The following is a 23,304-nucleotide window of genomic DNA, read 5'->3' as shown; positions in this document are numbered from 1 at the left end:
TTAAATTGCCTTTCAAATGCGTATTCTTAGTGTTAAGTTAAAGTTAAAGTACCCATGATTGTCACACACACACTTGGTGTGGCAAAATTTGTCCTCTGCATTTGACCCATCCCCTTGTTCACCCCCTGGGAGGCGAGGGGGAGCAGTGGGCAGCAGCTGTGCCGCGCCCGGGAATAATTTGTGGTGATTTAACCCCCCATTCCAACCCTTGATGCTGAGTTCCAAGCAGGGAGGTAATGGGTCCCATTTTTAAAGTCTTTGTATGACTCGGCCGGGGTTTGAACTCCCAAACTACCGATTGGGTTTTATCAAATAAATGTCCCCAAAAAATGCGACTTATATGTTTTTTTCCTTCTTTATTATGCATTTTCAGCGGGTGCAACTTATGCTCCGGAGCGATTTATACTCCGAAAAATGCGGTATGTTAAAGAAAACACAAAAAAAACCACATAATGTTATAGGCTCCAGCACCGCGCCGTGACCCCAAAAGGGACAAGCGGTAGAAAATGGATGGATGAATGGATGTTAGTACATCAGTTGAGGAAAACGAGCAAACTACATAAATAACATTGTGTAATTACATTTTATTTCTTTAATCTTGATAGCTGGAAAATGAACACGAATGATTTGACTGATGATTATTATCACATAATTTATTCGGAAAGTACAAATAACGACAAATAAAGATAGAAAACTATTAGCCGCAACATGTAAGTGTAAAAAAAAAAACTCCAACAACATTATGATTTGTACACTTTCAGATTGTGCTTGTTTTATTTTCAAACAAAGAAAACAATTAATAATGGAGACTATAAAAAATAATGCTGTTGGCGGAAAGCGGTGGATTGCAGCTGCCTTTAGCACCGAGACACAGCCGGTGTTTCTTTGTTTTGTTGTGAAGCTTTAACACAGAGCGGTCAAGCGAACATGTTTCTCTACGTCAACCAGCAAGTTTTTGGATGGGAAAATTGTGATATTAAGTCGGCTCTTACCGGAGACTTGAGTGGATTATGCGACCTCCTCCTGTAGCTGTCAAAATGGCAGCTGTGATCTTGGCTCCTCCACTGGCTTCTCTCAGAGACACTGGCGTTCACAGCAGCCCTCGGATTTTCAGGTATGACTTTATAATCTCACTAAAACACTATTAACACAATAAGCAGATATGGGATTTTCCAGAATTATCCTAGTAAATGTGTCTAATAACATCTGAATCGCTCACACTTTTTTTTTGTGCTTTTTTAGTGCTTCACTCTACCTTTCCTCATCCACAAATCTTTCATCCGCGCTAAAATTAATGGGGAACTCGTCGCTTTCTCGGTCCGAATTGCACTTGCTGCTGGTGGCTATGATTATAAACAATGTGAGGATGTGAGGAGCCCTACAACCCGTGACGTCACGCGCACATCGTCTGCTACTTCCTGTACAGGTGAGGCTTTGCTTTATTAGCGACCAAAAGTTGCAAACTTTATCGTCGATGTTCTCTACTAAATCCTTTCAGCAAAAATATAGCAATATCGCGAAATGATCAAGTATGACACATAGAATGGACCTATAATAATAAGAAAATCTAATTTCAGTGGGCATTTAAACTTAATACCACCACTGCAGAGTCAAGAGTGTCCATGACTGCAAAATTGCCATCAATGCCGGAAAATTTCCTAATGCACAATTCAGATTAAAAAAAAAAAAATAAAAAATAAAAAAGTACACGTTTTAATGTCACGTCCACGCCGTATTTTTTGCTACATTTTAACAATAGTAATAACTACTTCGGTACTCTTGTCTTGTTCTGTATTTTGTACAGTATTTTGTATTTCTTTAGTGTTTTGTATATTGTACAGGATTGCTTATTATTTTTATTGGAGAGTAGTCTGTTTATTTCAATTGTTAGTTTTTTCCTTTATTACCTCTTGTGTTATTTATTTCACCCCATATTTGTTCCCACTACCGCACCTTAAATTGGAGTCTTTAATCTCGTTATATGCAAATATAATGACAATAAAGTCCATTCTATCCATCCATCCATCCATTTTCTACCGCTTATTCCCTTTTGGGGTCGCCAGGTGGTGTCTAAAATTTCAAAAGCTGTTTGATACAATTACAACATCAAGTCAAAAGGGATTATCCTTTACACACATTCATAGATGACTATAACACTAATTTAAAAAAAAAATACAATAAACCTGCGATGGGCTGGTGACCAGTCTAAGGTGTACCCTGCCTCTGGCCCGAAGTCAGCTGGGATAGGCCCCAGCTTACCTGCGACCATAACGAGGATATGTGGTATAGAAAATTAATGGATGGATGGATAGTAATGCTGATGTAGTATCAGAATAGCCATGCAAGTACAATTGTTTACAGGAAAGTCCAAGCTCTGACAAAAAAGGTACAGATTGCACAAAACAAAAAATTGTCCAAATAGAGAAGAACAATTATAGTTATTATTGTGTGGATATATAAATACTTGACATGACTGAATTAATACTCAAAATAGCAAAATTATCCCTGCGGTGAGGTGGCGACTTGTCCAGGGTGTACCCCGCCTTCCGCCCGATTGTAGCTGAAGTCCATTCTATTCTAATTTTAAAAAAGTGTTACGTACTGCAGCTTTGCCTGTGACGCATCGAGCACGTGCTCTCGTGTTAAATCCACGCTCGCCAATGCGACACTCCGGCAGACCCGTCATCCTCTTTCATATTAGCTCCATCCACACTCTCTACTTGTTTTGATTTTTTTTTTGCACCCATTCTTTCATTTTGCATGAGTCAACCGCAGAGCGGAGGCGCGCGCTTGCGTGCACGCGCGCGGACAAACGCTGCATCAGCGCTTTTCCAGACATAAACGCGAGGCGCGAAACGGCGTGACCGGAACGGAGTCTATACCTTCCGTGACGGCCCCCAGGAGGCTCTCGTTGTCGTCGTCCCGCGCCGAGAACAACTTCAACATTTTTCCCCCTCCACTTACATCACAGGCGGCGGGGAAAAAGGATGGCGTGGAGAGGCTGGGTATAGGGATGAGAATGATGAGGAAGAGTGAGGTGGTGGGGGTTGTGTTTGCCTCTTTACCCCCCACGGAGAGACCCCCCCCCCTCCCATCCTCCCTTCGTTCTCTGCAGCTCGTGGAGGAAACTCAAGAGGCATGCAGAAATGTGCTGCAAGTGCAGAGGAGCGGCTATGACGTCACGCGTATTGAGCAAGCTATGCGGTCAGTCGGCGGCCACCTCATTAGGTACAGGCGCACAATCAGAGGGAGTCAGGACAAAGTTTGCAGTGGTGTGGAACTGCACTGCATCATGGCAGATTGCCCCTTTAAAGGCCTGCTGAAATGAGATGTTCTTATTTAAACGGGGATAGCAGGTCCATTCTAGGTGTCATACTTGATCATTTCGCGATATTGCCATATTTTCGCCGAAAGGATTTAGTAGAGAACATCCACGATAAAGTTCGCAACTTTCGCTGTTAAGAGAAAAGCCCTGCCTCTACCGGAAGTCGCAGACGATGACGTCACATGTTTGATGGCTCCTCACATATTGTTTTTAATGGGAGCCTCCAACAAAAAGAGCTAAAACGACAATTTCCTCATCAATTTGAGCGAGGATGAAAGATTTGTGTTTGAGGATATTGATAGCGAAGGACTGAAAAAAAAAAAAAGGCGATTGCATTGGGACAGATTCCGATGTTTTTAGACACATTTACTAGGATAACTCTGGGAAATCCCTTATCTTTCTATTGTGTTGCTAGTGTTTTAGTGAGTTTAATAGTACCTGATAGTCGGAGGGGTGTGTCCACGGGTGTCTTGACGCCAATGTTTCAGAGGAGTCGACGGCAGCTATGGACGGCACAAGCTCAGCTTTTCTCCGGTAAGAAGCGACTTTTTAACCACAATTTTCTCACCGAAACCTGCTTGTTGACATTCCGTCAGGATCCATGTTCACTTGACCGCTCTGATCCATAGTAAAGTTTCCCCTCCAGGAATTTTAAACAAGGAATCACCGTGTGTTTGTGTGGCTAAAGCTTCCCAACTACATCTTTCTACTTTGACTTCTCCAATATTAAATGAACAAATTGCAAAAGATTCAGCAACACAGATCTCCAAAATACTGTGTAATTATGCCGTTAAAGCAGACGACTTTTAGCTGTGTGTGTGTGCAGCGCTCATACTTCCTAAAAACCCGTGACGTCTTGCATACACGTCATCATTACACGACGTTTTCAAGACGAAACTCCCGGGAAATTTAAAATTGCAATTTAGTAAACTAAACCGGCCGTATTGGCATGTGTTGCAATGTTAATATTTCATCATTGATATACAAACTATCAGACTGGGTGGTGGGTAGTAGTGGGTTTCAGTAGGCCTTTAAAGGCCTACTGAAACCCACTAAATTTAGTTTACTAAATTGCAATTTTAAATTTCCTGCGAGTTTCTTGTTGAAAACGTCGTGGAATGATGTGTACGCGTGACGTCACGGACTGTAAGGAAATATTAGCGCTGCGCACACACACAGCTAAAAGTCGTCTGCTTTAACCGCATAATTACACAGTATTTTGGACATCTGTGTTGCTGAATCTTTTGCAATTTGTTCATTTAATATTGGAGAAGTCAAAGTAGAAAGATGGAGTTGGGAAGCTTTAGCCTTTAGCCACACAAACACGGTGATTCCTTGTTTAAAATTCCCGGAGGTGAAACTTTACTATGGATTAGAGCGGTCAAGCGAACATGGATCCCGGCCAAATGTCAACCAGCAGTTTTCGGTGAGAAAATTGTGGTAAAAAGTTGCCTCTTATCGGAGATCAGCTGAGCTTGTGCCGTCCATACAGCTGCCGTCGACTTCCCTCAGACACTGGCCTCAAGACACCCGTGGACACACCCCTCCGACTATCAGGTACTATTAAACTCTCTAAAACACTAGCAACACAATAGAAAGATAAGGGATTTCCCAGAATTATCCTAGTAAATGTGTCTAAAAACATCTGAATCCATCCCAATGCAATCGCGTTTTTTTTTTAACTTAATTTTTTTTTTCTTCTAGTCCTTCACTATCAATATCCTCAAACACAAATCTTTCATCCTCGCTCAAATTAATGGGGAAATTATCGTTTTCTAGGTCCGAACAGCTCTTTTTGTTTGAGGCTCCCATTAAAAACAATGTGAGGATGTGAGGAGCCCTCACACGGGTGACATCATCGTCTGCTACTTGCGGTAAAGGCAAGGCTTTTTTTATTAGCGACCAAAAGTTGCGAACTTTATCGTCAATTTTTCTCTACTAAATCCTTTCAGCAAAAATATGGCAATACCGCGAAATCATCAAGTATGACACATAGAATGGACCTGCTATCCCCGTTTAAATAAGAAAATCTCATTTCAGTAGGCCTGTAATGGGGTTGATAAAAATCAGCATCCAAAAATGCAATATGGTTTCTGGTGATTAATCATGGCATTACAAATTTGTTTTATATCTCCTGAGAATAGTTTAAAATGCATTGACATATTACTATATTACTAAAGGTATTTGGGCACCTGTCTTGACTCACATATGAACTTGAAGTGCCACCCCATTCTTAACCCATAGGCTTCAATATGATGTCAGTCAAACCTTTTGCAGCTATTACAGCTTCAACTCTTCTGGGAAGGCTGTCCACAAGGTCGCGGAGTGTGTTTTCGGAATTTTCGACCGTTCTTCCAAAAGCGCATTAGTGAGGTGGTCGAGAAAGCCTGGCTCTCACAGTCCCTGTTCAAATTCATCCCAAAAGTGTTCTGTCGGGTTCAGGTCAGGACTCTGTGCAGGCCAGTCAAGTTTATCCACAACAGACTGTCATCCATGTTTTTACGGACATTGCTTGGTGCGCAGTCATGTTGGAAGAGGAAGGGGCCCGCTCCAAACTGTTCCCACAAGGTTAGGAGCCTGGAGTTGTCCAAAATGTTTTGGATTCCTGGAGCACATAGTCATACTTGCCAACCCTCCCGATGTTCCCGCATTTCAGTGCCCCTCCCGAAAAACTCCCAGGGTAACCATTTTCCCGATTTCCACCCGGACAACAATATTGGGGGCGTGCCTTAAAGACACTGCCTTTAGCGTCCTTTACAACCTGACGCCACGTCCGCTTTTCCTCCATACAAACAGCGTTGCAGCCCAGTCACGTGATATGTGCAGCTTTAATACACACACAATTGAATGCAAGGCATACTTGATCAACAGCCATACAAATATAAATATCTTGAACACTGTTACAAATATGCGCCACACTGTGAACCCACACCAAACAAGAATTACAAACACATTTCGGCAGAACATCCGCACCGTAACACAACATAAACAAAACAGACCAAATACCCAAAACTCCTCGCAGAAATAACTCTTCCAGGACGCTACAATATACACCCCCGCTAGCACCAAACCCACCACCCCCCTCCCATCTCCCGAATTCAGAAGTCTCAAGGTTGGCAAGTATGCATGAAGTTCCTTTCACTGCAACTACTCAGTGGCCTAGTGGTTAAAGTGTCCGCCCTGAGATCGGTAGGTTGTGAGTTCAAACCCCGGCCGAGTCATACCAAAGACTATAAAAATGGGACCCATTACCTCCCTGCTTGGCACTCAGCATCAAAGGTTGGAATTGGGTGTTAAATCACCATAAATGATTCCTGGGCGCGGCACCCCTGCTGCCCACTGCTCCCCTCACTTCCCAGGGAGTGATCAAGGGGATGGGTCGAATGCAGAGGACACATTTCACCACACCTAGTGTGTGTGTGACAATCATTGCTACTTTAAGGGGCCAAGCCCAACTCCTGAAAATCAACCCCATGCCACAATTCCTCCTCCAACAAATTTCACACTCAGCACAATGCAGTCCGAAATGTACCGTTCTCCTGGCAACCTCCAAACCCGGAGTCGTCCGTCAGATTGCCGGATGTAAAAGCGTGATTCATCACTCCAAAGAAGGCGTCTCCCCTGCTCTCGAGTCCAGTGGCGACGCTTTGCATTGGACTTGGCGATGTATGGCTTAGATGCAGCTGATCGGCCATGGAAACTGTACGTGGGCTAATTGGAAGGTCACATGAAGTTCGGAGCTCTGTAGCAACTGACTGTGCAGAAAGTCGGCGACCTCGTTGCACTATGTGCTTCAGCATCCGCTGACCCCTCTCTGTCACTCGGTGGCTGAGTTGCTGTTGTTCCCAAACTCTTCCATTTTCTTATGATAAAGCCGACAGTTGACTTTAGTATATTTAGGAGCGAGGAAATTTCACGACCGGATTTGTTGCACGGGTGGCATCCTATGACAGTTCCACGCTGGAAATCACTGAGCTCCTGAGAACGGCCAATTCTATCACAAATGTTTGTAGAAACAGTCTCCATATCTAAGTGCTTGATTTTATACACCTGATTCTGATCATTTTGATGGGTGGCCAAATACTTTTGGCAATATGGTGTATGTTGTTCTTTGGTTTCCTCTCATTAGATTGTGTGGTTGTCCCTATTGTTGTGGCCAAATCAGCAGGCTTAGATGGACCCTTTTGGATTGCCAATGAGCATAGCACGCAGGATCTAATTAAAAACGGCCTTTTTTTAATTGGATTTATAAACAAAAACAATATGACAGCTACAATAAATGACTAGTAAATTGGCTCAACCGCTCATGTTTTAAGAAATTCATATTTTAACTGTGGACCGTCTGGTAAAAGAAAAGTCTCTGGTGTGTGTGCATATCTGTGGAAGTCCAGTCTGATATGTCCTGGGCGAAATTTCTGGTTCCGATGCAGTCACGTTCTTCAGATCGCTTCATTCTTTGATGCTTCGTCAAAGTTCTCCACCAAATCTGTACGGAAACAACACAATTGTATCTATTTTTTTATACAGAAAAGATCAATGAACAGGCTCCATCTTCAAATATGTTTAGATCCCTTCAACCCTGAATAATGCAGTCACGTGTTAAAAAGTCCATACCCGGAACGTCATCATCCTCTTCCTCTATGTCCTCTGCTTTTGGAGCTTTGTTGTCAAGAACTGGAAAACAGAAAAGAGACAGTCAAATATCTCCTGTGTGACAGGAGCACTCTGCTGTTTTTAAAACAGTCCAAAGTCTGTGACATTTGCCCGCCTGGTCTGGCCTCCCAGTTGATTACCTGACTGTAAACTAGTGATGTCCCGATACCAATATTTTGGTACTGGTACCAAAATGTATTTCGATACTTTTCGGTACTTTTTGATACTTTTCTAAATAAAGGGGACCACAAAAAAGGCACTAATGGCTTTATTTTGACAAAAAATCTTAGGGTACATAAACATATGTTTGTTATAGCAATCGAAGAACAATTTTGTCCTCAAATATAATACTGAACCTACAAGACAAGTTTTGTTTTATAGTATTAAGTAAGCAAACAAAGGCTTCTAATTTGTCTGCTGACGTATGCAGTAACATAGTGTCATTTTACATTTTATTATTTTGACAAAATTATTAAGGACAAATGGTATAAAATTAATTATTAATCTATTTGTTCATTTAATGTTACAATCTGCTTACTTTCTCTTTTAACATGTTATATCTACACTTCTGTTAAAATGTAATAATCACTTATTCCTCTGTTGTTTGATACTTTACATTAGTTGTGGATGATACCACAAATTTAGGTATCGATCCGATACCAAGTAGGATCACACAATAGTCATATTCAAAGTCCTCATGTGTCCAGGGACATATTTCCTGAGTTTATCAACATAATATACATTTTTTAAAAAAAGAAAGATTTTGTGATGCTAAAAAATATCGCTGTAATCATAGTAATATCGACTAAATACGCTCTGTTACATGGTATCATTACAGTGGATGTTAGGTGTAGATCTAACAATAGCGTTTGTTTAGATTTTGACTGCGGTGAGCTACGGTGTATAGTGAAGTATGTTTAGCTATTCCTCGTCCTGCAGGGATGATTCTTGTAAGAAATTTACTTTATTTGTCGCCATGGAGGCGAGGTTTAGTGATTTAGAAGTAGCTAAAACGCTGCCGACTGCTCCTGGACTTTAGCCATGTCTTAAAGCACCTCTTCCTGAGGGCGTTTCAGTGTTATAACTTCACCTTTATCCTTAGTTTTTAAGCCAAAATGTGTCCGTTCTCCCTTTTCTGTCTGCACACTGTGTTTGCTCGTAAGTACTCAGTGATTGTGCGCTGCCGAACATGCTCGTCTGCTCCTAAACCAGCAATGTCATTAAGTGACAATGACAGAGGGGCAGGGGGGTGGTGGACCAGTACTTTTCAGAGGCGGTATAGTACCGAATATGATTCATTAGTATCACGGTACTATACTAATACCAGTTTACTGTATGACCGTACAGTAAACTATTGAACGGGTCAAAGCTTGGAACGGCCCAGGACAGTATGCGAGTGCGCCTGAAACTCTCGGGGACTGTGAATAATGCTGACGTTACTCCATGTCTTGTACACACCATGCCGTGGGAACTGCTCGGCCAGTTTGCGCAGGCTGCTGAGGCTGTCGGTCCCCAGCTGGCTGAGGATGCCGGGCAGCATCTCCGTCAGCTGCTTGGTCTCGGCGTGACCCGTGACGGAAAATGTGTTGGCCGACAAGGAGGCTTGAACTTTGGGGTTGTTGAAGTGGATCACTGTCCCATCGTCCTTAATCATGTTGACCTGAGAAGGAGGAAGTGTCATAACATTAACTTACACTACAGAATAGGGCTGCACAATTTTGAGAAAAAACCTAATTGCGATTTTTGCCAATTACCGTATTTTCTGGACCACAGGGCTATTATTAGGCCGATGAATGGTCTATGTTCTATCTTTTTTTCGTACATAAAGTGCACCGGATTACAGGGCACATTAAAGGAGTTATATTATTGTTGTTTTTTTCTAAATTTAAAACACTTCCTTGTGGTCTACATAACATGTAACGGTGGTTCTTTGGTCAAAATGTTGCATGGATGATGTTTTACAGATCATCTTCAAGCCGCTTACGGACAGTCAAAGTCAGGATGCGCTGTTTTGTGGGTGGTCTTATTTACGTGGCTCACCTTCGACAGCGTCTTCTCCCCATCATCTTTGTTGTAGCGGTTTAGCGTGCAAGGACGGGAGTGGAAGATGGAGCTAACTGTTTCAATGACGTTCAGACTTTACTTAAATCAATAACGGAGCAGCATCTTCTAATCCGTGGCTCACTAGTGCAACAACAACGCCGGAAATGTGTCTTGGGAAAAACCGTCCGACCGGAACTCTCCAATAACTAAAGTTCCTTGGGTGAATAATGTAAACTCATTATACCGGTGTGTTTTAGCGCATTCATGGCGAGTTTACTGACAGATATAAGTAAGAACTTTACACTACTTTATAATAGAAATTGCAAAAGCGGAGGATGAATGTCCCATATCAAGAAGATAGAGAAAAAGAAGATGCTTATCGACTACGGTGTCGGCATGGACTACAAAGGCAGATTTTTTCAGGATTCATGTAGATCCCAAATACAGATCAGAAAGTACAGGAAGGTAAGTAAAAGTTATTTTGCATAATATTACAAAACTAAACGCCAGATAATATGTCTTACCTTATACACACAGAACATAATAATACTCATATGTTGAAGCACAGTACAATCCATCAAGCGGTACGGCATCATAGCTTACCAAAGTTATACTAAAGGGGACGGCATGGCAGCTCCCTCAGTCTGTGAATGTGTGTGTGAATGGGTAAATGTGGAAGTAGTGTCAAAGCGCTTTGAGTACCTTGAAGGTAGAAAAGTGCTATACAAGTACAACCTATTTATCATTTATTATTTATAACATTTTGATAGATTTTTGAGCGCCGTTTGTAATGTTTAAAATGGTGGTGTTGTTTACCTGAGTCATATTGCAGTCTACACGTATCTCTTATGTTTAACTGGCATCTACTGGTCACATTTATCGTTTATAGGTGCACCGGGTTATAAGGCGTACTGTCGAGTTTTGAGGAAAAAAAAAGGATTTTAAGTGCGCCTTATAGTACGGATAATACGGTACCTCCTCAATCCCGGCAATGTTGTTGACCGCCAACTTCTTTAGCGAACTTTGAAGCTTTTTGTCATCTGATGTCGCGGTCCTGTGAACCACCTTCTTCTTTCTGCGTGCAGAACCCTGAAACCACAGCAAATAAATGACTAACCTGAATAAAAATGCAAACAATAGCAGATCACACATTTCTTTAAAGTGTGCAAAAATGCAAGAATCTATGATAAAATAGTCTACCTATGAGCATCTGTAATGACTTAAGATGCGTTTAAGACTGCTTGGGGAACAGGAATTGTTGCACAGAAATAGATGATAAATACACATAGGTTAAACAATATTCTACAAACCCCGTTTCCATATGAGTTGGGAAATTGTTTTAGATGTTAATATAAACGGAATACAATGATTTGCAAATCATTTTCAACCCATATTCAGTTGAATATGCTACAAAGACAACATATTTGATGTTCAAACTGATAAACCCTTTTTTTTTTGCCAATAATCATTAACTTTAGGATTTGATGCCAGCAACACTTGACAGAGAAGTTGGGAAAGGTGGCAATAAATACTGATAAAGTTAAGGAATGCTCATCAAACACTTATTTGGAACATCCCACAGGTGTGCAGGCTAATTGGGAACAGGTGGGTGCCATGATTGGGTATAAAAACAGCTTCCCCAAAAAATGCTCAGTCTTTCACAAGAAAGGATGGGGCGAGGTACACCCCTTTGTCCACAACTGCGTGAGCAAATAGTCAAACAGTTTAAGAACGTTTCTCAAAGTGCAATTGTAAGACATTTAGGGATTTCAACATCTACGGTCCATAATATCATCAAAAGGTTCAGAGAATCTGGAGAAATCACTCCACGTAAGCGGCCTGGCCGGAAACCAACATTGAATGACCGTGACCTTCGATCCCTCAGACGGCACTGTATAAAAAACTGACATCAATCTCTAAAGGATATCACCACATCGACTCAGGAACACTTCAGAAAACCACTGTCACTAAATACAGTTTGCCGCTACATCTGTAAGTGCAAGTTAAAGCTCTTCTATGTAAAGCGAAAGCCATTTATCAACAACATCCAGAAACGCCGCCGGCTTCTCTGGGCCCGAGATCATGTAAGATGGACTGGTGCAAAGTGGAAAAGTGTTATGTGGTCTGACGAGTCCACATTTCAAATTGTTTTTGGAAATATTCGACATCGTGTCTTCCGGACCAAAGGGGAAGCGAACCATCCAGACTGTTATCGATGCAAAATTTAAAAACCAGCATCTGTGATGGTATGGGGGAGCATTAGTGCCCAAGGCATGGGTAAATTACACATCTGTGAAGGCACCAGTAGTGCTGAAAGGTACATACAGCTTTTGGGACGCCCCTGCTTATTTCAGCAAGACAATGCCCAGCCACATTCAGCACGTGTTACAACAGCGTGGGTTTGTAAAAAAAAGACTGCGGGTACTTTCCTGGCCCGCCTGCAGTCCAGACCTGTCTCCCATCGAAAATGTGTGGCGCATTATGAAGCGTAAAATACGACAGCAGAGACCCCAGACTGTTGAACGACTGAAGCTCTACATAAAACAAAAATGGGAAATAATTCCACTTTCAAAGCTTCAACAATTAGTTTCCTCAGTTCCCAAATGTTTATTGAGTGATGTTAAAATAAAAGGTGATGAAACACAGTGGTGAACATGCCCTTTCCCAACTACTTTGACATGTGTTGCAGCCATGAAATTTTAAGTTAATTATTATTTGCGAAAAAAAACAAAAACGTTTATGAGTTTGAACATCAAATATCTTGTCTTTGTAGTGCGTTCAATTGAATATGAGTTGAAAATGGTTTGCAAATCATTGTATTCCGTTTATATTTACATTTAACACAATTTCCCAACTCATATGGAAACGGGGTTTGTAATTCACGGCAACGGCGCTGCCGTTGATATGACGTCATGCCTGTTTATTATGGACTAGAAATCCAGACTTTGGCCTTCCAATGAACGTTGCCTTTTTAGGTAGTCTTCACATTTCCGACTACTCAGGGGCCTTAAAACGCACCATTAGCAAAGCATGTCTGCTTGAACGTGTTTTGTTATCTTACTTTCCATCAAAACAAAGCACTTCCGGGTTTGTATTTACCTTTCCTCCTATCCGCACTTGGGCTTGAAGTTTGGCCAATTTCTCCTGATTCATATTTTCACCTGCGAGATACCAAGAATTAATTTATGCTGAACGACGAATACAAGCTCTGTTAATGTTAAATGTAAAGAGTATTTTCCACACACATAGCATGAAGCGCTAGCTATTAGCTGCCTACACCTAGCGTGACAAAAACAACACAAGAGGCACACAAACACTCCCTAAACGACACCTGACTAGTACACAAACATTCATAAAAAATGTTTTAAAACCTGTTCCAGTATCCAGGAAAACGTACAAGGTTAAGAGATTGGGATTAAGAAGAAGAGCGTTTTAGTCACAAATGAGCATGGGTTTGCTTTCTTCCTCGTTTTTGTGTCAGAAAGTTGTGCTGCCATCTATAGGATAGTTTGGATATTACATCAACAAACACCAGCGACGGACAATGGGAGTTAAAATTATAATTTTACAGACTTCTTGTTTTTTCTAAGATTCCAGAAAACACAGAGTGACAGGTTCTACCTCTTGTGCGAAACACAAATGCATAAGATGACTTAACACATTAAAATGACTAGTAAAACATTTAAAAACGCAACAACCAACTTCTAAAACATTAAAAATGACTCTCAAACACATAAAATGACTCCGAAGAGATGCACAGTGACATCTAACGTAAATTACTCCTAAAACAAGACTCTTAAAACACATAATAAGACTCCTAAAACACATAAAGACTCTTAAAACACGTAAAAAAGACTCCTAAAAACACGTAAACAGTAGAAGCATTTAAGTCTCACCTTAAAACTCATCTGTATACTCTAGCCTTTAAATAGACCTCCTTTTTAGACCAGTTGATCTGCCGCTTCTTTTCTTTCTCCTATGTCCCCCCCTCCCTTGTGGAGGGGGTCCGGTCCAATGACCATGGATGAAGTACTGGCTGTCCAGAGTCGAGACCCAGGATGGACCGCTCGTCGGGACCCAGGACGGACCGCTCGCCTGTATCTGTTGGGGACGTCTCTACGCTGCTGATCCGCCTCTGCTTGAGATGGTTTCCTGTGGACGGGACTCTCGATGCTGTCTTGGATCCGCTTGAACTGGCCTCTCGCGGCTGTGTTGGAGCCACTATGGATTGAACTTTCACAGTATCATGTTAGACCCACTCGACATCCATTGCTTTCGGTCCCCTAGAGGGGGGGGGGGGTTGCCCACATCTGAGGTCCTCTCCAAGGTTTCTCATAGTCAGCATTGTCACTGGCGTCCCACTGGATGTGAATTCTCCCTGCCCACTGGGTGTGAGTTTTCCTTGCCCTTTTGTGGGTTCTTCCGAGGATGTTGTAGTCGTAATGATTTGTGCAGTCCTTTGAGACATTTGTGATTTGGGGCTATATAAATAAACATTGATTGATTGAAAAAGACTCCTAAAACAAATTAAAAACAGAATGAGGTTTTTGCATCCTTTGCGAGCACATACACATGGTGGCCTTGTAGGGATACTTTCCAACCCTCCCGGATTTTCCGGAGGACTCCCGAAATTCAGCGCCTATCCCGAAAACCTCCCGGGACAAGTTTTCTCCCGAAAATCTCCCGAAATTCAGGTGGAGTTGGAGGCCACGCCCCTTCCACCTCCATGCGGACCTGGGTGACGCGTCGACAGCCTGTTTTCACGTCCGCTTTCCCACAATATTAAGAGTGCCTGCCCAATGACGTTATAACTGCAGAATGATCGAGGGCGAGTTCTTGGTATCTTATGTGGGTTTATTGTTAATTAGTTTCATTAACGTCCTCCCAGCGCGGTAACAACACACAACAACAGCAGTCACGTTTTCGTCTACCGTAAAGCAGTTCGTCTGCCGTAAACAGCAACGTTGTGACACTCTTAACCAGGAGAATACTGCCATCTACTGTATGTTTTGGGCCAAGCGAGGGAGAGATGGAAGATTTCAGACTCTAGTTCAGCATGGTTAGAAAAATACTGACAGAAAATAGAACAAAGATGGACAATTCAACCCTTACCTCAACAATGAGTAGATGAGTGTTATGTGTGTGTGTATATGTGTAAATAAATGAACACTGAAATTCAAGTATTTCTCCTCCCCTCTTAACCACGACCCCGCCCCACCCCCACCCCCGACCACGCCTCCCCACCCACCCACCACCCCCGACCTCCCGAAATCAGAGGTCTCAAGGTTGGCAAGTACGCTTGTAGGTGAACAGTGAACGTGAATGGAAGACCTGAAGGATAAAATAATTTACGGGTGCGCATCATCAGTAGTGTTCCTCTGGGTCACTGGGCGTTTCGGCCTTTAAAACTATACACCCTCTCTAGAGGCGGCCAGCTACAGGATGATCAGACCTGAGCTTGCGACCCAAGTCCAATTAGCCATGAAAGTCACCTTGTTGGAAGACATATCAGGGGACTATGCAAATTTAAATTGTATTCTACACATTTAAAAAAAAGTAGTAAATCAGAGGTTCCTTAGAAGTTGAGATAACTCCTGGAAATTACTGTTTATTAATGACCAAAGATATAGATGTGTGTGTGCAAGTTAAAGGAAACGGGAGGCTGTCTTCTTTTAATAGATGTATTACAATCTTTGGCAAGCTCGATAACTTTTGCTGTGGCCTGGAACAACATGACACACAAACAACTATCTGAAATGAAGCCAATATTACATACAAATAATGTGTCATGAGACTTGCAAAACTAAATTATATACAAGGAGGATAAAATTAAAGGATATTAAATGAGCTCAAATATACCTACAAACGAGGCATAATGATGCAATATATGTACACACAGCTAGCCTAAATAGCATGTTAGCATTGATTAGCTTGCAGTCATGCATAAACAAATATGCCTGATTAGCACTCCAACAAGTCAATAACATCAACAAAAGCACACTTTTGTTCATTCAAGCACCGCATACAACTTTTGGTGGACAAAATGAGACAAGGAAGGAGTGCAAGATTTTACATGTAAACAAACTGTTGGGTCACGGTCCACACTAGAGTGGGTTCAAGAACCGCTGTAAATAGTAGGACAAAACTATGTTCACCAAATACTCTCATCAGTGAAGCATACACACAAACATATTAAACAGTGGGCTTTCTAACAATTGGTAAGGTGTGTGTCATGTGTGTCCTCAAACAAATAACATACGAAACCAAAAAAAAATTTCCCCCCATCTTTTTTCCATTTTCAATCCTTTTTAAAAAATGCTCCAGGGAGCCACTAAGGTTTATGCCCTGGTAAAGTTTTAATTTGAATTTTAATGTAGATTTTGATTTTGATTATTTTTTAATGCAAAACACAATTAATGTTTTTAAAAATATATATATTATTGTAATAGCTATTAATCGACCGCTTGTCATTGTTTCATCATGATTTACATTTGCACTTGTAATTATTCAATCCAGATTATAATTTACATATATAACACACACAAACACACACGCATTGTTTATATATGTATATATTCAGTTCATAGTAGTGTGCAGTAAATTAACAAAACAAATACTGTAGGTAGGTAGGTCTTTATTGTCATTGCAACAAGTACAACAAAACTTTGTTTTCAGCACAAACCTGTTCAAGATTAGACAAACAAACAGTGTACTGGGCAACAGAACAGGAACATTGATGGGTCGCCGCAAGGCACCCTGTAAAAAATGGGAAAAAGGTAAACGTTGGGGGAGGATGAGTAAAAAAATACAATCCAGACTGGGCTCCTAAGGGGGCCCAGTCTGGAGTGGGGAAAAACTCAATAGCAAAGCACATATACATATTACAACATACAACTCGGGACTTGCAACAGAGGGGAGGGTGATGGGGCTACGGTGGGAGTTGCAGCTCTTCATGTGCTGCCCAGCCGTCCATCACCCCTAATGTATTCGTATCAAGGGCGTTGGATGGGATGTGGGGTATGTGTGTGTGGTGTATATTTTAGGATAGGATAGGTCTTTATTGTCATTGCAACAAGTACAACAAAACTATGCTTTCAGCACAAAGCCGTTCAAGATTAGACAAACAAACAGTGTAGCGGGTTACAGAACAGGAATGCTGATGGTTCGCCACGAAGTGCCCCATAAAAGGTGGGAAAAAGTTAAAATGCTGGGGAAGAAGATGAGTAAAAAAAATACAATCTATACTGGGCTCCTAAAGGGGGGGGGGGAGAGTTGGGGCCCTGGAGGTCGACTGCTGCTATAAAGCACTGCCAGCTGTCCATCACCCCAAAGGGGAATTAAGCTGTGGTGAAGGCGTGGGGTGGAGGAGGGTGTGTGTGCGTATATATGCCCATTGTCTTGGGTTTGTGGATGTAGTGTCTATAGGCCTGATGCTGTTCTGTATGGAAGCACAAGTTCGACTCCAGGTGTCGTTGAGGAGGGAGGGAGGTCAAAAGCGTCCATCATTGAGGTGTTTTCAGAACAGCCTTCTCCTGTTGTTGCAGCGTCAAGGCCATTCGAGGGAGTCAAATCGTAGATTAGGATTTTTGTTTTTTTGCAAGCAGACATTACAATGGCTTGTCTGTTCTACCCGTCCATACTGAGCCTCATATCCAATTTTTCCCTTTCAAACAGCTTTTCCATGATGTGATCCATCTTGCGATTCAGTTCAGAAATCGCCCCAGTCTGTGATTCCACAGCCCGGCCCAAACCTTCCATTGTGACGAACAGCCTTTGGGCCTCTAGAGTGTCTGCCTTTGTCCCACGAATTTGACGATATGCCAGAGCAATGCCCAGCCCGATTAGCAGGTGCCCCGAGATCACGGTTCCAAATAGGTAGATGCCTTCCACGTCCCCGATGGAAAGGACTGAGAGGCACATGATTCTCCATTTATCCCAGGATTCTCTCACGTACCCCGCAGCAATGGTTCCATCAGGGCAGCCACGCTTCCCAGAACCTCTTTTCCTCGTCAAAAATATTTTGTCAATTGAGCCGAGAGTGCAGCTGATCATTTCAATCTCAAATGTTTAAATTTGGAGGACAGCGCAAAGAAAGAGGCTTCAAAAATGTGTAGACAAGACAAAACAAAGAGAACATCAATCAATCAATCAATCAATGTTTACTTATATAGCCCTAAATCACTAGTGTCTCAAAGGGCTGCACAAACCACTACGACATCCTCGGTGGGCCCACATAAGGGCAAGGAAAACTCACACCCAGTGGGACGTCGGTGACAATGATGACTATGAGAACATTGGAGAGGAGGAAAGCAATGGATGTCGAGTGGGTCCAACATGATACTGTGAAAGTTCAATCCATAATGGATCCAACACAGTCGCGAGAGTCCAGTCCAAAGCGGATCCAACACAGCAGCGAGTGTCCCGTTCACAGCGGAGCCAGCAGGAAACCATCCCAAGCGGAGGCGGATCAGCAGCGCAGAGATGTCCCCAGCCGATACACAGGCAAGCAGTACATGGCCACCGGATCGGACCGGACCCCCTCCACAAGGGAGAGTGGGACATAGAAGAAAAAGAAAAGAAACGGCAGATCAACTGGTCTAAAAAGGGAGTCTATTTAAAGGCCAGAGTATACAAATGAGTTTTAAGGTGAGACTTAAATGCTTCTACTGAGGTGGCATCTCGAACTGTTACCGGGAGGGCATTCCAGAGTACTGGAGCCCGAACGGAAAACGCTCTATAGCCCGCAGACTTTTTTTGGGCTTTGGGAATCACTAATAAGCCGGAGTCCTTTGAACGCAGATTTCTTGCCGGGACATATAGAAAAAGGGAGCGGAATAAAATGCAACCGCAAAACCGTGTGTGGATGCATGTGTTTGTGTGTAAGCCTGCCACGTGTCTCTGTTCTGCAGCCTTGGTATTGTTGCAGCTGCTAGTCAGTCCGGTCAACAACAGGTGTGCTGACCATGAGAGACAGGAAGGGATTTTTTTGTGTCTTTTCCGCACTGTCCTTCAGGAGAGTCTCGAAGCCAGGGAAACAATTCAAGTTGGAATGTTTTGTATGCGAGTGAAAATAAAATTTGCATTTCACTCTAAACTCTAGACTTAAATAAAACAGGTCACATTGTAATATTAATGTTTTATTCATTCAGAGGAACACACAGTAGTGAAAAGGATTGTTGCTTTAATATAGTCAGATAGGAAAAGGTGTCATAAGAACAAATAACGATGATATATTTCGTAAGCAAACTAAACTTATCCGCAGAGAGGCACTGCTTGACTTTGACAACACGACAAAAATATCAAGGGAACATGAAAATCACACATTAATAATAACTTATAAAGCACATTTAGGAAAATAAATGTATCGTAATGGTGTAATTATGTTAAAGTCCTGAACATTAGTTACATAATACACTGTACATAAGTTTAAGAACTGAGCAGATCATTTTGCAAATAGAATTCCCCATCCTTGACAATATTGACCATATTTCCCTTTTCTTTCAGCTTTTCTTCCATACAGATATGACCACGTGAAACACTTGAGTGTTCGAGTCAGCAGACAGAGTGATTCGAGTGTTTTGCACAAATAGTCCATCAAAGCAACGGCATTCACGTGGGCCGAATCTGGAGCTGCTCGACCCGGAGTTTTGAAGGAAGCTGTGCTGCCACTGCACCGGTTCCTGGAGGGCCTTGGACCTGCAGCATCTTTGTAACATCAGGTAGAGTTTCCTCAGCACTGCTTTCCTAAGAAGGATGTAGACCCAGGGGTCCAGGATCTGGTTCCACGTGGCCATGCGAACCGCAAACAGGAGACTGTCAGACGTTGGCTCGGGTTTGTCTTTGGAGCTCAGGAAGATGACACAGATCTAAAAAAAAGAAAGAAAAAAAGTCATATAACGGAAGATATCCATCCATCCATCTTCTTCCGCTTATCCGAGGTCGGGTCGCGGGGGCAACAGCCTAAGCAGGGAAACCCAGACTTCCCTCTCCCCAGCCACTTCGTCTAGCTCTTCCTGGGGGATCCCGAGGCGTTCCCAGGCCAGCCGGGAGACATAGTCTTCCCAACGTGTCCTGGGTCTTCCCCGTGGCCTCCTACCGGTTGGACGTGCCCTAAACACCTCCCGAGGGAGGCGTTCGGGTGGCATCCTGACCAGATGCCCAAACCACCTCATCTGGCTCCTCTCGATGTGAAGGAGCAGCGGCTCTACTTTGAGTCCCTCCCGGATGGCAGAGCTTCTCACCCTATCTCTAAGGGAGAGCCCCGCCACACGGCGGAGGAAACTCATTTCGGCCGCTTGTACCCGTGATCTTATCCTTTCGGTCATGACCCAAAGCTCATGACCATAGGTGAGGATGGGAACGTAGATTGACCGGTAAATTGAGAGCTTTGCCTTCCGGCTCAGCTCCTTTTTCACCACAACGGATCGGTACAACGTCCGCATTACTGAAGACGCCGCACCGATCCGCCTGTCGATCTCACGATCCACTCTTCCCTCACTCGTGAACAAGACTCCTAGGTACTTGAACTCCTCCTCTTGGGGCAGGGTCTCCTCCCCAACCCGGAGATGGCATTCCACCCTTTTCCGGGCGAGAACCATGGACTCGGATTTGGAGGTGCTGATTCTCATTCCGGTCGCTTCACACTCGGCTGCGAACCAATCCAGTGAGAGCTGAAGATCCCGGTCAGATGAAGCCATCAGGACCACATCATCTGCAAAAAGCAGAGACCTAATCCTGCGGTCACCAAACCGGAACCCCTCAACGCCTTGACTGCGCCTAGAAATTCTGTCCATAAAAGTTATGAACAGAATCGGTGACAAAGGACAGCCTTGGCGGAGTCCAACCCTCACTGGAAATGTGTTCGACTTACTGCCGGCAATGCGGACCAAGCTCTGGCACTGATCGTACAGGGAGCGGACCGCCACAATAAGACAGTCCGATACCCCATACTCTCTGAGCACTCCCCACAGGACTTCCCGAGGGACACGGTGGAATGCCTTCTCCAAGTCCACGAAGCACATGTAGACTGGTTGGGCAAACTCCCATGCACCCTCAAGAACCCTGCCGAGAGTATAGAGCTGGTCCACAGTTCCACGACCAGGACGAAAACCACACTGTTCCTCCTGAATCCGAGGTTCGACTATCCGGCGTAGCCTCCTCTCCAGTACACCTGAATAAACCTTACCGGGAAGGCTGAGGAGTGTGATCCCACGATAGTTGGAACACACCCTCCGGTCCCCCTTCTTAAAGAGAGGAACCACCACCCCGGTCTGCCAATCCAGAGGTACCGCCCCCGATGTCCACGCGATGCTGCAGAGTCTTGTCAACCACGACAGCCCCACAGCATCCAGAGCCTTAAGGAACTCCGGGCGGACCTCATCCACCCCTGGGGCCTTGCCACCGAGGAGCTTTTTAACTACCCCAGCGACCTCAGCCCCAGAAATAGGAGAGTCCACCACAGATTCCCCAGGCACTGCTTCCTCATAGGAAGACGTGTTGAGGAAGCAGTGCCTGGGGAATCTGTGGTGGACTCTCCTATTTCTGGGGCTGAGGTCGCTGAGGTAGTTACGGAAGATATCGAGGGACAATTATGCTTACCAGTAAAGGCCCCCAGCAAATACAGGAAACCAGCATGATGGCCAGCAGCTGGCAGATCATCTCGATGTGGTAAGATGTTCCTCTACTGTGATGCCTGCGGTGCCTTGTGGACAGCAGCAGAGAGCAGCTGGTCACAGCATTGCAGATGATAGACAAGAGCAAGGCCAGCAAGCCCAGCAGGGAGAAGAACACAGGCAGGAACACATCCAGCCAGTGTTTGGGCTTCCCCAGATGGAAGAAGCACCAGCTCCTGGATCTCTGAACCCCGTAGGACTTCCATAACAGCACCGGGAGCAGGGCCACCAGGGCAGCGAACAGCCAAATGACGGACAGGAGCTTCCTCATGTGACGGAACACCAGCCCTGTGGAATGGTAGAAGGGCCTGGTGACCCCCATGCAGCGCTCGATAGCCATGGCGCAGCCCAGGAACAGTGGGCTCAGGCCGAAGAACACCATGCTAGCTCCAAAAACGTTACAAATGTAGCCGCGAGGGTCAAACTTCTCCCAATTCTTCTGCCGGCTGTAGACGAAAAACACGAGGGAGCCGTTGACCAGGTGGCCCAGCAGGTCGATGACCACCAGGCTGGTGGCGAACACCAGGAAGGGTGCCTTGGACTTCAGAGGAACACGCTTGGAGGATTTGAGCAGGATGTAGAGGGCCAGGCTGTTGGACAAGATGCCAAAACTCATGGAGATGACAGAGGTGGTGATCGACGGATGCTTCTCGACACAGGTGATGTTTGTGGGGCTAACGTCTGACCCGCTGTCCAGATCAGCGCTTTCGCTGGTCGACATGGCGGACGTGAAATCTGGAAGGTAACGTACAATTCATTTGGAACATTGTTTTCATTTAACTTTAAAACATAATGACGTTAATTAATCATATAAATCACACTTTTGTATGTCAAAAAGGGGGCTTCTCACAGGATGAGATAACTTCTGGAAATTACTGGCTCAGAATGGCCAAAGGTATAGATGGGTGTGTCCAAGTTTTAGGAACGGCAGGCTGCCTTCTTCTAATGCAGGGGTGCCCACACTTTTTCTGCAGGCGAGCTACTTTTCAATTGACCAACCTCGAGGGGATCTACCTCATTTATATATATCATTTATATTTATTTATTTATGAAAGAGACATTTTTGTAAACAAGTTAAATGTGTTTAATGATAATACAAGCATGTGTAACACATATAGATGTCTTTCTTTCACAAAGACAAGAATATAAGTTGGTGTATTACCTGATTCTGATGACTTGCATTGATTGGAATCAGACAGTAATGATGATAACGCCCACATTTTCAAATGGAGGAGAAAAAAAGTTGTCCTTTCTGTACAATACCACATGAAAGTGGTTGGTTTTTGGCATCTAATTCATCCAGCTTCCATACACTTTACAAGAAAAATATTGGCGGCAAATTCCGTAGCTTGCTTGATTGACATTCACGGCACCCGAGGGTCTTGTGAGATGACGCTGGCTGCTGCCAGTTCATTATTATGAAAAAATGACAGAGAGGAAGGCGAGAAACACTTTTTATTTCAACAGACTTTCGCGCCGTCCCTTCCGTCAAAACTCTAAAGGCCGACTGCACATTTCCTATCCTCACAATAAAAGCCCTGCTTCATGCTGCCTGCGCTAACAAAATAAGAGTCTCGGAAAGCTGGCGTGCACAAGTGATGTGCACGCCAG

The 23,304-nt window shown here is 43.7% G+C and overlaps 3 protein-coding genes across 7 annotated transcripts in view; all 3 read right to left on the bottom strand.

Moving 5' to 3' along the window:
• zfyve9b (zinc finger, FYVE domain containing 9b) overlaps positions 1 to 3,389 on the bottom strand; it is a 36,388-nt gene extending 32,999 nt beyond the window's left edge. For both annotated transcript variants that reach the window (XM_061888103.1, XM_061888104.1), the window contains exon 1: positions 2,883 to 3,389. In XM_061888103.1, coding sequence (XP_061744087.1) covers positions 2,883 to 2,946 — 64 coding nt within the window. In that variant the 5' untranslated portion in view covers positions 2,947 to 3,389. The remainder of the gene's footprint in view (positions 1 to 2,882) is intronic.
• Positions 3,390 to 7,539: 4,150 nt separating this feature from the next.
• Positions 7,540 to 13,541, bottom strand: btf3l4 (basic transcription factor 3-like 4). 3 transcript variants are annotated; one of them, XM_061888014.1, is made up of 6 exons: positions 13,393 to 13,541; positions 13,121 to 13,182; positions 10,997 to 11,110; positions 9,437 to 9,638; positions 7,940 to 7,999; positions 7,540 to 7,811 (listed from the first exon to the last, which is right to left on the bottom strand). In XM_061888014.1, the coding sequence occupies exons 2-6, from the start codon at positions 13,172 to 13,174 to the stop codon at positions 7,765 to 7,767; spliced, it is 477 nt and encodes a 158-aa protein (XP_061743998.1). In that variant the 5' UTR covers positions 13,175 to 13,182; positions 13,393 to 13,541; the 3' UTR covers positions 7,540 to 7,764. The 3 variants fall into 3 exon arrangements, with proteins under 3 accessions (XP_061743998.1, XP_061743999.1, XP_061743997.1); XM_061888015.1 differs by having other exon boundaries at positions 13,419 to 13,541; XM_061888013.1 differs by lacking the exon at positions 13,393 to 13,541 and adding an exon at positions 13,267 to 13,319.
• A 5,601-nt stretch (positions 13,542 to 19,142) lies between these two features.
• ptgfr (prostaglandin F receptor (FP)) overlaps positions 19,143 to 23,304 on the bottom strand; it is a 131,694-nt gene continuing 127,532 nt past the window's right edge. For both annotated transcript variants that reach the window (XM_061887796.1, XM_061887797.1), the window contains 2 exons: positions 21,620 to 22,428; positions 19,143 to 19,887 (listed from right to left, as the gene is read on the bottom strand). In XM_061887796.1, the coding sequence (XP_061743780.1) occupies positions 19,522 to 19,887; positions 21,620 to 22,428 (1,175 nt within the window). In that variant the 3' untranslated portion in view covers positions 19,143 to 19,521. The remainder of the gene's footprint in view (positions 19,888 to 21,619; positions 22,429 to 23,304) is intronic.

This window comes from Nerophis ophidion, linkage group LG26 (genome assembly GCF_033978795.1).
Source record: "Nerophis ophidion isolate RoL-2023_Sa linkage group LG26, RoL_Noph_v1.0, whole genome shotgun sequence".
In the NCBI taxonomy this organism is placed as follows: Eukaryota; Metazoa; Chordata; class Actinopteri; order Syngnathiformes; family Syngnathidae; genus Nerophis; species Nerophis ophidion.
This window is presented reverse-complemented; position numbering and strand designations above follow the sequence as displayed.